Source organism: Atta cephalotes, assembly GCF_000143395.1.
Source record: "Atta cephalotes unplaced genomic scaffold scaffold00004, whole genome shotgun sequence".
NCBI classification, from domain to species: domain Eukaryota; kingdom Metazoa; phylum Arthropoda; class Insecta; order Hymenoptera; family Formicidae; genus Atta; species Atta cephalotes.
This window is the reverse complement of record NW_012130068.1, coordinates 9380273-9392964: the sequence shown is the minus strand read 5'-3', so window position 1 is coordinate 9392964 and position 12692 is coordinate 9380273. Positions and strand designations below refer to the sequence as shown.

General features: G+C 32.5%; 1 protein-coding gene across 2 annotated transcripts in view; it reads right to left on the bottom strand.

The window, feature by feature from the left end:
* LOC105626090 (talin-1) overlaps positions 1-12692 on the bottom strand; it is a 28124-nt gene that overhangs the window by 14116 nt on the left and 1316 nt on the right. Inside the window, exons 2-6 of one of the 2 annotated variants that reach the window (XM_012207400.1) lie at positions 4580-4772; positions 1707-2108; positions 1325-1595; positions 751-1254; positions 305-402 (exon numbers count right to left, since the gene is read on the bottom strand). In XM_012207400.1, the coding sequence (XP_012062790.1) occupies positions 305-402; positions 751-1254; positions 1325-1595; positions 1707-2108; positions 4580-4772 (1468 nt within the window). Of the gene's footprint in view, positions 1-304; positions 403-750; positions 1255-1324; positions 1596-1706; positions 2109-4579; positions 4773-12692 lie in introns of those variants that run through there. The other variant, XM_012207401.1, reaches the window with a different exon arrangement.

Here is a 12692-nt window from a genome sequence, read left to right as displayed (position 1 = left end):
ATATACAAAAATGCATATCAACAGCTAACAATAAGATCCGAGGATTCAATCGTGCAAAGAAATGCTAATTAATTAATTTTTCTAAATACGTTAAAAGAGCGGTGTGTCAGGACTTAAAAAATTTAAAGCAAACATAATTTTCAATTTATAAAAATAATAATTTTGGAAGCTATCATATACACTCAAATGAAAGTCTGATAATTAAATATACAATCGCTGTGTATGTAACAAGATCTTTAATAAAAGTCATAATATAATTACTTAAGATAAAATGTGAAGTAAAATATGATAAAATTTCGCTTACCATCTCCTCCGGCCCTCATAACAGCTGGTATTGCGACTGAAACAGCTTCTACATTTCCTTTACCGACATTGCTAGTCTCATGTTGCATGATGGTGGCTCTGTTGAATGAAAAAATCTTAATTAGTGTTTTTTAAATTTTTTATTAAAAAATTTTAATTTCAATTTTTTTTAATGCGAATTATATACCCATTAGAATTGGAAATCGCTCGAATACACTTGTTTGCATGACTTCTTAAAAACTCTTCCATTATGATTGCATTAGATTAACGTGAAATATTGTTAGGATGTGACGCACAATTGAACGTAAGTCGGTCGCTTTAAGACGAGAGTCCGACTCTCATCGAGAACTGATAATTGCTCTAACACTCTCTTAATAGCTATTATTACTTCTGTCCACATTCAGCTCAGAAGAGCTAACATGTACTAAGAATGTGAGAGATACTCACTTTAGTGGCGACACGCTATCCTCCACCATAGTAGATCCCTCATCTCCCTCAATACCGAAGTGATCCTTCGCTTTCTGTTTCTTCAGGATAATGTCAATATAACCAGCGATCAACTGGAGTATCTGCTCTGCTTCGGTAGTCTGTACACTGTAATATTGATCAGAATAATCACCAAAGTCGAGAGTGAAGGTGTTCGGTGAGGCGCCCCAACGCCGCACGGTCGTCAACGGCCACGTCTTTAGAATTTCTTTCGTCTTCTCATCGAGTCGCAGGACAGAATCCTTTGTCACGCCGAGTAGACGTGGTACCAGTTTATTCTTGCCCTTCATTTTCTCCTTTACTAAGAAGAATGTGACGCCGTACGTATTCAATGACCTGGCGGTTTTAGTATATAGAACCTTGGCGTCCAGCTCTGAAAGTCCAATATGTTTCTTGTGTTCCGCGAAGACCTTCTTTTCGATTCCTTTCACTTTTACATACGATTGTGGTAGAAACTCTTTAAGACTGAAAAAGAATGATACGAATGAAATATTAATCGATATAACATCGAGGAATTATATCAAATGCAACTCACTCCAAGAAACCCGGTTTATGTTTCTCCTCTTTGTGATCGCCAAATTGGATTTGGCACTGAATCCCGGCGAAAACGCAAGCCTTTTCTTGAGTAATTGGATGCGTACCGTCCAAAATCGCATCTCGCGCTTGCACATATAACAGCGACAATTGTACAGGATCGCGACTGTCGATATTTTGATCCGAGAAAAAGAATTTCCTCCTCAACAAAACGGTTTCGGATTCATCTATACCTTGTTCGCGCAAGGTCTTACTCGGATCTATCCAATTTACTATGAATAAAAAAAAACATAAGTCAAAAATGTATTTCGCAAACTTATATCATAATATGTGTAGATAACGAAATATTGATCTAAATATCAATATGAATTCGAGAGCGTTACCTTCGTCATCGGTTTTTAACTTCTTTCTCAATTGTTCCATCTTTGCATCTCTTTCGCCCTTCTCTTCTTTCTTTCTTTTCAACGTGAGAGTACCGAAATTTCCAGGTTTCTGATTATCGTTTTCATCTTCCACTAGCTCGCGTACCAAAGAATACTCGTCGTGATTCGTGATACCTATCTTTGTACATATCACTACCATAAGATTAGCCACGGGCTGGCTATCGTCCACCAACATAGTCTTCAACGTTCCGTCCAGCATTCGGACCCGAAGTGTACGGAGCTTACGACGATATTCAAGCAGATCTCCATTCCTCAAGATATAGTAATCGAGATTTCGCCCGGGTTCAAGCCAGACTCCCTTTTTCACATCTTCATCAGCGAGAAACAGGCCATAATCTTTCGCTACGCAAAGAACAATAAAAATAATCTTGGAATCATATTTTTATGACTTAATACAGTCTCAGTTATAAGTCCTCAATTTATTACTTTTTCTTGCAAAAAACACAGTAATAAAAGCCAAAAAGAAATAGAATATTAAAATTATTATGTTATATAAAAATAAACGTTCTTCTCAATAAAAAGTATTTTTTAATTAATTTTTTTAGACATAGAACGCCTACGTCAATTTTGGGAAATGCTCTATGATCAAGGCTGCATAATATTTTATCGTATACATTTTAAAAATAAATTAAATATACATTAAAAAAAAATCGGCTTACGTAATTCATAAAATGTAGAGGATAAAGAGACTAATGAAAATATAAAGGTGTTACACAGTAATGCGTGTTACACAGTAACAATAAATAAAATACAATTTAATTTATATTAGTTATATTTATTGAGATAGTATTTTTCAGAGTAAATTAAATTTCAATGTATAATTCTTTAAATGTTGTAAATAAATTAAGAACTCTAAATAAAAAATAAATAAAAAAATAACAAACGCTTTTAAAGTCAATCAGAAGGTCAAGTCATAAATTTAATATCATAATATGACAAATTACATGAATTTATTTCTTCATATTAACAATAAATTAATAAAGACAATAATTCACATTAATAAACATTTCGGCCGTTTTTATCATTTTCAGTTTTAATAGTATAATTTTTGGAATCGCGAAATTGACAAATGTTTAGAAAAATGAATCATACGCGATTATCGAAAAGTAAAACTAATTCTCAAATAATGAAGGTCCTCCTCAGCATCGACTATGTAATTGCGATCATCATCTTGTGCAACATTCATTTTATACTGAAGATGGTTCAAAGAAAGAATCGAAACGTCTAAATGTAAATCAAATTTCATTATTATATATGTAAATTAAATTTCATTATTTAAAAATTATTTTTACGCTCTGATAACCAACTTGTATCAGCCGATTTTCCAAACATTCTTCAATTTTAAATTACAAACAATTAAATCAAGATATGTAAATTAGTATATTTACGAACTGTTATAGAGCACATAAATAAAATCCATGTTAAAATGATGAAGCCAATTAATAAAATATTTAATGTCAATCGATGATTTGTCCAAAATAGGTTGTCCAAAATAGTTAGCAATGCATTTATAATTAAATATTTACTGTATAAATTAAATTTTTTAATATAATACTGTATAAAAATTAAACCTTTAAATATTCTTTTTCTTTTTATAGAATTAGTTGGCTAATGAGATGCATTGACATTTCCGCAATATTTTATCTGTATCCATAATAATACTGTCAATAATAAAAAAATTTAATGAAATGAAATTTAACCCTAATATGATATGATTATTTTTGATTACTTTCCCGCTAACAACTAAGATTTATAAAACTCTGCAACTTTGTCACGCTATATCTCTGAACAAAATATATATTTTTTTTAGCTCAAACCATGTGAAATTTATACCTCGAAGTCGGACAAAGGCAGATAAATATGAATCAAATAAATAATATTTTATTTTTAATTAATTACAATACTTTAAAAAAATTTTATTGAAAAAATTCGCAAAAAATGATTACTTAAATTTAAAAAATTCTCAAATTTTTAAATTTAATATTCAAGCAAAAATCCATGGGATTTTTTAAATTGATTCTTTGGATTAAAAAAAATAGTACGATATGAATCACTCAAAAAAAGTATAATTATTTGAACTACCAAAAATCGACATTTTTGAAGAATCTATATACAATATTTTAAATTTACAATTAATACATAAAATTTTATTATTTGAACAATATAAAAGAATAATAATATAAATAGATAAAGGATTGTACATATATAAATATTATTATAGTATGTATAATTCAGTTTATTAGAATTTAGTTTAGAGAATGCAACACTCGCTCTAAAGCAATAAATCCGGCCGAGCGATCTCTGAAGACTGACAGAAATTATAAAATTTCTATTTATTATATTTACTATTTATACATTGAAATATAATTATTTTAGTTTTACATTTTCGTGTACTTATTTTTATACTATCTGAAATTCAATAAAAGTTTATTAAATATATTTAATAAAAAATAAAGAACGCCCTAAAGTTTAAAGAGGATTCCAAGTACTCTCTTTGAACTTTCATGCGTTCTCATATGGAGAATAACGCAAAAAGAAAATACCCTTGCAGGCTTATCAAATGGACAGTTAAAGTTTTTTTTCAATCTCAATTCGGATCTTCAAATTATATTATAAAAAAGTTACAACAATGTAAAAAATCGCATAGAATACATTGAATTCATAAGTATCATACAAGGATTAATGTGTTTCATCGAAAAATACTGCTTTTTTTTGTAATATACTGAAATATATTTGGAATATATTAAAATATATTGTAAAAAGTACTCGATAAATTTAATTAGATGCAGCCGAATAAAATATCGAACGCTTACGTTGACCCATGTTGCTGGCCTCGGCAAGTTTTTCTCTGATAATGCGACAGGCATCGTACACCGATGTGCTGGGATCGAACTGCATCATCTTGGTGGCATTCTTTTCCGGTATGGAGATGCGCAAAGATAGTGTAGCCATCGCGATCGCCTGAGGTGATCTTCTGCGTGCACGGAAACCTCCAGAATCACTCGACTGAAAAAGATAGCGAAATTAGATTACGTTAATCAAGATGAAAGAACGGCTCGTTCGCGATTATTAATTAATGTTTCGTAACATTTCGTTAATCCATACGACGCGAGTATTTATTTTCCAAGACGAAGAGAGTTACGCGTATAAACATCGCGGACATTAAGCATCTCGTCGATCATCGGGTGAAATTATATAAGTATCTCGCGAAATTATCAGATAATCCCGGTATTATGTAGATGGTAATTTAAAGGATTATGCGGGAGCACGCAGTTTCCGCTTCCTACAGCAAAATTACACGCAACAAGTTGCAAGAATCGGTTATTATGTCTCCTACCGCGTTACAATCAAATAACTGAATGCTCGTTAATATAATCATATAACGTCGTTAAATTTAGTTATATTATTTGTACCCAGTCGGGAGAATCATAAAATTATTTGTGCTAACGACATCAAGAAAGATAATCACGTCGCAGCTGCCACGTTAGCTTACAAAAAGCGAGTTATGATTTGTATAGAAATCCAGTTAAGTCTTTATAAAGTTCTTTACCTGGTAGATATTTTTTATCGTGATATGTTGTCGGGAAGAAAGCCGGTAGTCGCGTGAGTTTGCGATTAAAGCGAGAGTTAAAGCGACTACGGCGACTAAGGATTAAAAATGAACCACGTTAGATTAAAGAAGGAAGCCATCGTAAGATATCTTTTTATACTTATGTATATCGATCTCTAATGCATATATTATAAAAAAAATTGCAGGTAAAATTACAACAATTATAGTGGTAATTTTGAGACTCTCTATTAAAGATGTATAATTACACGTAAAGTCATAATTTATAAATAAAATTATTCTTCCTTATAGTAATTAAAAATTTTTACATACTTTTTGTAGTGTAATAAATGTACATTACATTTTGGTCATACAAAATTTTCCATAGAGGTTGCAATGTTCCACAAGATTGGAAACACGAAGAATGAAGAAAAACAATTTGCAAAGGTAAATTTACGATTTAAATTTTACAGAAGTATTTATATATTAATTTGAAAATGAATTATGTATGATTTTTCTTAAGCTATGTTATTGATAAACATAAACAAACATAAAGATGCAAATATGTGTGATATATTACTATTGCGTCAAATAATATTATAAAAATTTGTATAAAATTTACATACATGAAATATATTATGTAATTTTTTCCGTCTAGATGAAGATATAATTATATAATTATATAATATAATATAAATAATTAATATATATATATATAATTAGAGATAAAAAACGCACAATTTATATGTTTCTACTACGAACTGTATAATTTTTACACATATTGTTTATATTTACGTATTTTTTATCATATAGTAAATATATAAGTACACGGAGAGAATTTTCTTTTAAAATTTATCCTGAAAATATGGTAGTTGTAATACAATACAATATTTTAAAAATATTTACCATGCACGTTAGTAAAATTGATCAAACTTATTTTATACTTTATTGTAGTTTTATTAATGAATGAAAGAGATTTACATTACAATTCTTCGAAATACAATGTTGTGCCACAATTGTCATATTTTCAGGGTAAATTCTAAGAAAAAATTCTCTCCGTGTATGCACTATATTTTGATCGCACAAAATTTTCCACAAGGGTTGCAACATCGTTCCATAAGTGTGGAAATACGAAGAACGTATTAGAGAAACAAAAATACGCTCTTCCGTTATTGCAATAAATTCGAAATAATTAAATCGAATCTGATAGATACAAAAAGGCAATATACTCGACAAACGATCAGTAATTAAATTCTCACGTGATACACAACTCGCGGTGATTTATAAACATGTAAAATACTTCGAGATGATAAGATATAATTTAAGTGGGCTTCTCAGAAGAAAAGATGAATGAGAACGTACCGCGCGTTTAACGTATGATCACCTTAATAAAGATTACTCCGGGGAAGATATCTTGCCGTGAGTAATTGCAAAAAGAGATCAAGGGGGAATAATATTCTGAGATATGAATAGATTAAATCATGACATTGAATTCAAATGGAGTGTCATTATCTCCGCTCCAGGGATATAAGACACATCGGGGGTGGAAGAGACGATTCGAGTGCAATTCGAATCCGGTCTCTTCATTGAGGAAAATTGCTGTCTTCTCGTTAATTTGCGATGTGCGAAACACGCATGGCGACAATAAGTAGCATCGTTAAACGTCTCGTGAATAAACATCCAATTTCGTTGTATTCAATCCCGAGTCGATCACAGCTGTGGGTTCATTCACGAGGATTCTTTCCACGTGTCTTTTATGGGAAAGATACAAGATGGAAAGAGAAGGAAAGTGAGACCCACAGAACGAATAGGGATGCCGCATAAATTTTGTCACAGATATACACCCTACGCCAATGTGGATTTCCACCCTTAAAGGTTGCCAGGCAACGCCGGGCTCTGACTGTGTCAAACTCCGAGCGCAACCCCCTCCTCCTCCCCCTTCCTCCCCCCCCCCCCCCGGCCTATATCCTCGGCTATCCTTTCTTATATGAGCTTTCGATCTCGTCTCCGTTTCATCCACCTTCCCTTCCACTCCTCCCGCCATTCGCTTTTCTCTCGCTGACAATTTTCACTCAATTAACGTATAGTTTTGATTTCATCGGCTATATCAAATTTCTTGAATGGGGAACCGAATGATTACCAAAAGCGAATGTGTCGATCGCAATAAAGCGTGTCAAAGTTATGAAAAATGTGCCCAATGAAATATTTTATCTATGAATTTTGTTGACAATAATTTAACAAATTTTTATTAACTTTTTTTGTTTTTCAACAAATAACAAATATTTCTTATGGGATTTTTTTATATTAAAAAAAATATGCTTTTCAAAACATTCTATTATTACACATTCCAATTATTAGAAACTCCAGTTTTTATGTAATAACATTCTATTCTAACTAAATTCATTTGCTTTCACAGATAAAGGATCATAATTTATAAGATATAGTTCATTTAAAGTAATTACTTGAAAGAGCAACGTATATTTGTTCACAACTGGATATATAATTTCTAGCTTCTACAATAGCATGTTTCAAACTCAATCCTTTTATGAATAGTCATACCGTAACTTAAGTATATTGGAAATTGTTTTCTTAACATATGCCATTACTTCAAACTTAACGCTAATACGTTCTAATACAAGTTCTACTTCTGAAAGCATTATTTTTATTTTCATACGAATATAAATATAAATATAAATGTATCAATTATATCATTTACAAGATCTAAAGTAACATCGATATTTCTTCTAATCATTACACGTGCGCCTAGTTTTACAATTATAATTTTCGCTAAGTCAGCTGTTCGAGAACTGTCTACATCATTCTTACTTACACAATCTGTTATATCTTGAGCAATGAGTCCTACTTTGTCCGAAGAAATTCGATTTAACATTGCAATGTTCAAAGTATCACATAATGCACAAGTTGAAAGTAAACAAACTGCTTCCATGGCATTTTTCGAAATAATTACATAATTCTCGTAATCGATCATCACAAATAGCTCTGTATATACAATAGCCTCTGTAAATTGTATTTTTATCGTATTTAAAACAGTTGCATCCGAATCTGTAACAATTCTTAGTCGAATTCTCGATAATATATTTCGATAAGGGTTATCACTTTGTTGTCGCTCATTAATTTGCAATTCATCATATTTAAATAAACATCATAAATTTATTGACCCTATTTCTTCAATATATTTTTCAATCTTTGTTATTGATAACTCAATAAATACGATGACGTCTATCATAGGCATATGTTTAACAATGTCAAAAATTGATACTAATAAGTCATTGCGGAAAATTGCTTTGTATATCTGATTAGATATGCATTTTGTTCATTCCCAAAGTACGATACCAATACCACTCTCTGAACACTACGAGCGATATCGCCAGTTTTGCTTTTTTCAAAAAAAAAAAAAGACGAGACAAAGTGAATATCCCATTGGTGGAATGCAGAGAGAAAAAAATCGCGCAACAGGCAATCACTCGCAGAGCCGACGGCGTTTTACTGTGAAATTGAGAGCACCGTTGGCTACAAAGTTACTTCGTTCAATTCGCAATACGTCACCTTCCTACCCGCATGAACTCGATTCAGAGGGAATGACCTCATTACATACAACTGGATCATCAACTCCATGCATATCGTCACAGCGGGATGGAGCCACTTCTCGACAATGCCTGGCATTGATATTGATGCTAGAAATTGAATATTCTTACGAAAGGGACGGACGCGCAACATTCATCGTTGAAAGGCTGGCGATAAAGTGACGAACTCTTTGTTTCGCTGGCTCATGTTAAATTCAATTTTGTTATTTACAAGTTTCGATTTAAGGAACAATTAAAGGCGTGAGAGTAAAGGCAGTTCAGTTTTTATGGATTTACAATTGATAATTCACGGGTAATAATGAGAAACGTAATCACGTTCGCGCGACAGGATTGCATTCCCAAAAATAAAATACTATAACAGTTGATAAACTGTTGAAATTGAAATTTTATTAGACAAAGCCTCTCTACATCATCGTACGGAAAATGAGAGACATTTTTTACAATGACCTCAACGAAGAAAAGAACGACAAAAAGGTAGAAGAAATAAATTATTAAAAGCGGAAAAGACAATTTGTTTACGTAATACGATAAAACTGCTTCTTTATCCGACGATCTTCCTTCCAATACAGCCCTCGCGCGCGCTGTTCTTTCGACGTACTAAAACATAAATAGGACTTTCATCTCGATCGAGCTCCAATACCTCCCTTTGACGTATTAAAACAAATTCCCGACTATTTTATTCTCCCTTATGCCGCTTAAATTCTCCACGGATCTTCCATTTTAATACGGTTGATTGCCTGAATACGAAGTGCTGTTATCAAACACAAGAGCGGAGTATTTAACGATGGAACGCGAGAGAAAAAGAAACGGAAGGAAGAAGATTGTTGCGCGATTCGCGTTAATTAAATTCATTTCTGAAATTAGACGTCGTGTATAATATTCACCGCAATGACACTTGACACGAACTAATTGAGGGCGGCGATCCAGAGCGACACAGTAACGAAGACGCGATTATGTGACCGCGCTCGGCAAAATCGGTTAATCCGGACACTAGTCTCGTATTCCTCACCCTAGAAATGGATCGTGTCGCGCATATATGTGCCAATCGACCGGCAGGCCTCCGTCGATTATCACGGAAACAGCGAATCTATAGTGGAAACGTGTTAATCTGTCGCCGTCCGGGCTCCCGTCATTTATCATCGCAGCACAGTGCGGCGATTGAATAGCTCGCGAACGTTATTTACCGCCCGCTAAAATCTCTCGCGATAATACGCGAAAAAATTCCATCTCCACCCGATTCGCCGTGGTACACCCGAGAATTTACCTAAGCATCAACAGTAACACGACATCGTAATTATAATTTCATATTTAACAACGTACGCATTATATTACATTTAAATTGAGTGTAAAATTACAATTTGATGTTATGTTTCTGTTATCGTTGATGTTTACTGATAGATACGTAGATGGCGATTTCTATTTGTGGCGACGGACAAGCCAGTACCAGCGTATTTATATAGAATTTATGTTATTTCTCATTCAACAATGTAACTATTATTAAATTTACATTGTTGAGTGTGGAATCGTAATCAATATCATGTCATTGTTAGTGTTTTTCATTAGCAACAACGAACGCGGTAGTATATTTAAATTATATCAACAAAAATCCAAAAAAATCAGACTGAATATTAAATTATATCATGTATAACTTATGTTATTTCACATTTAACAATGTAACTGTTACGTATATATGTAATATATATATTACATTTATGTTATATTACATTTATGCTGTCCAGTATGAAGTTATAACATTAATGTTACATTACTTGATACATATATTTACTGGATAGATGATGATTCCCATTAACGGCGTTAGATTTATCGATATAACAATTTGGACATCTTGCACACTCTCGATTTAATCTTCATGCAAATCTTCGTACAACAGTTTCCTTAACCTGTTCTCGCATCGGTTTAAATTAACTCTGCTTAATTGATTCTTCGCTATTTTCCAGGCAGAATTGCGGAAAGAGAGTTTTATTTAAACTTTACTTAAGTTTAGACCGTGCGACTCTCCGCATTACAACTCGGACTCGTCGATATTACGGCATATCTGTTTCACCGGTGTTTTTGCTCCGAAGAATGATAGCGACGCGTCCATGCGAACGTTTAACAAACCCACGCGCACGACATAAGCTTTATGCATATATTCCATGCAAATTGCATTTCCTATGCAATGGAATATACTTTACACCTACTCTGCAAAATTAATACCGATAACATAATTCCCCGCGACGTCTTATCAATACTACATTATTGCTTTCATTGACAACTGTCTTCATAATTTTTGTCGTTGAAACTGAGTTTACCAAGTTAACTTGGAATTACTTATCAACATGATGACTTATGCAAAAGTTACGCAAAGTCGAAAATTAATAATTAATAAGCGATTTAATCGTTATTCGATGTAATCGTTGGCTAATTAAATTACTAATTATGATGGCAATATTCATCAAATAATCATAATCTATTAATTAAAAAGCAATTATGATTTTATAATTGATTTAATAATTTAACGTCACTTTAATAAAGACAATATATAATATCTCATTCGATAATTACCAATTAATTGCAGATTGCAAATTTTTTATTAATAAATAATTTATCTCAATAACCCAGTGACAATTGTTCTAATCATGATTGGTTTATTAATGATTGGTTTATTAATTTTCAATGAATCTATGTTAATCTGATTCTCTATAATTTATGTTACAAATACGAATGTTAGAAAATATTTATTTTGTCGTTAAAATTATTAACCATTCCAGAACAGAACGTCTGTAACAGTTATTAATGCTGGGAGATCTGTTAATTAAAAAGCACTAATTAATTGCGAAACTCATACAAAAAATAAATACTATAAGTAAGTATATTGTAATACAAATAATACAAATTTACAGACGTAATATAAATTTAATTAATTGTTTGCCATTGTTTACAAAGAAATTTAATTAATTGAGTGCAGAGTCCAATAGACTCCAATTGACTCCACTAGCTCCGGAGGGTCAAATGTAAAAAGCACTCGCGTAAAAATAACGAATCGCGTTCTAACATTTGTCAGTAAGCCGGTGAGTAATCGCGACTGACATCATAAAAGATGCGTGCAATTTACTAAATGAAATTTGCTTAAGTAGAAGCTATATCGGCGTGTACATAACACTTATTGCCATTTACTTTGGCCACAGTGTACGTAGTTACCACGTTCCATTCTCGGAGCGAATTATAGCACCGTCGTCAGCTTTTTTAACTTCATCGCCACGAGAAGGGTAGCACTGGTAGCAGTAGGTCGGTTTTCTCACCCTCCATCCTACAAAAGCTTCGCCTAGCTCTAGCTCTCTCTTTCTCCGTGTCATTGCCACTCTTTGCGGATGTCATCACATTTTTCCGCGCGTCACTACTCCAGTTTTTAAACCACAGGAACATATAAAACGCACGCGTAACCCCTTATTATCCGAGTTATCCAAATAATTTATTAACTCCCACGATTATATCCATAATTTATTGAGAAAATCGGTATCTCGCTGCTGTTAATTTTCACTGAGAAAATTTATTTTTTAATTTTACTCCAGCTTTGCAAGAATAAAAATATTTTATGCCACGTTATTTTCGATCACTTATCTTTTATTGCCTCAATCTAAAATCAATCAAGTGCAGGTAGATATTTAAATGAAGGTTTCCGCTATGTACGTTACGTGAATTTACTTTACGATGTTAATTTCGTAATATTATGAGACGCTGTTACAATTACTCAGTAAAGTCTCTCTCTCTCTC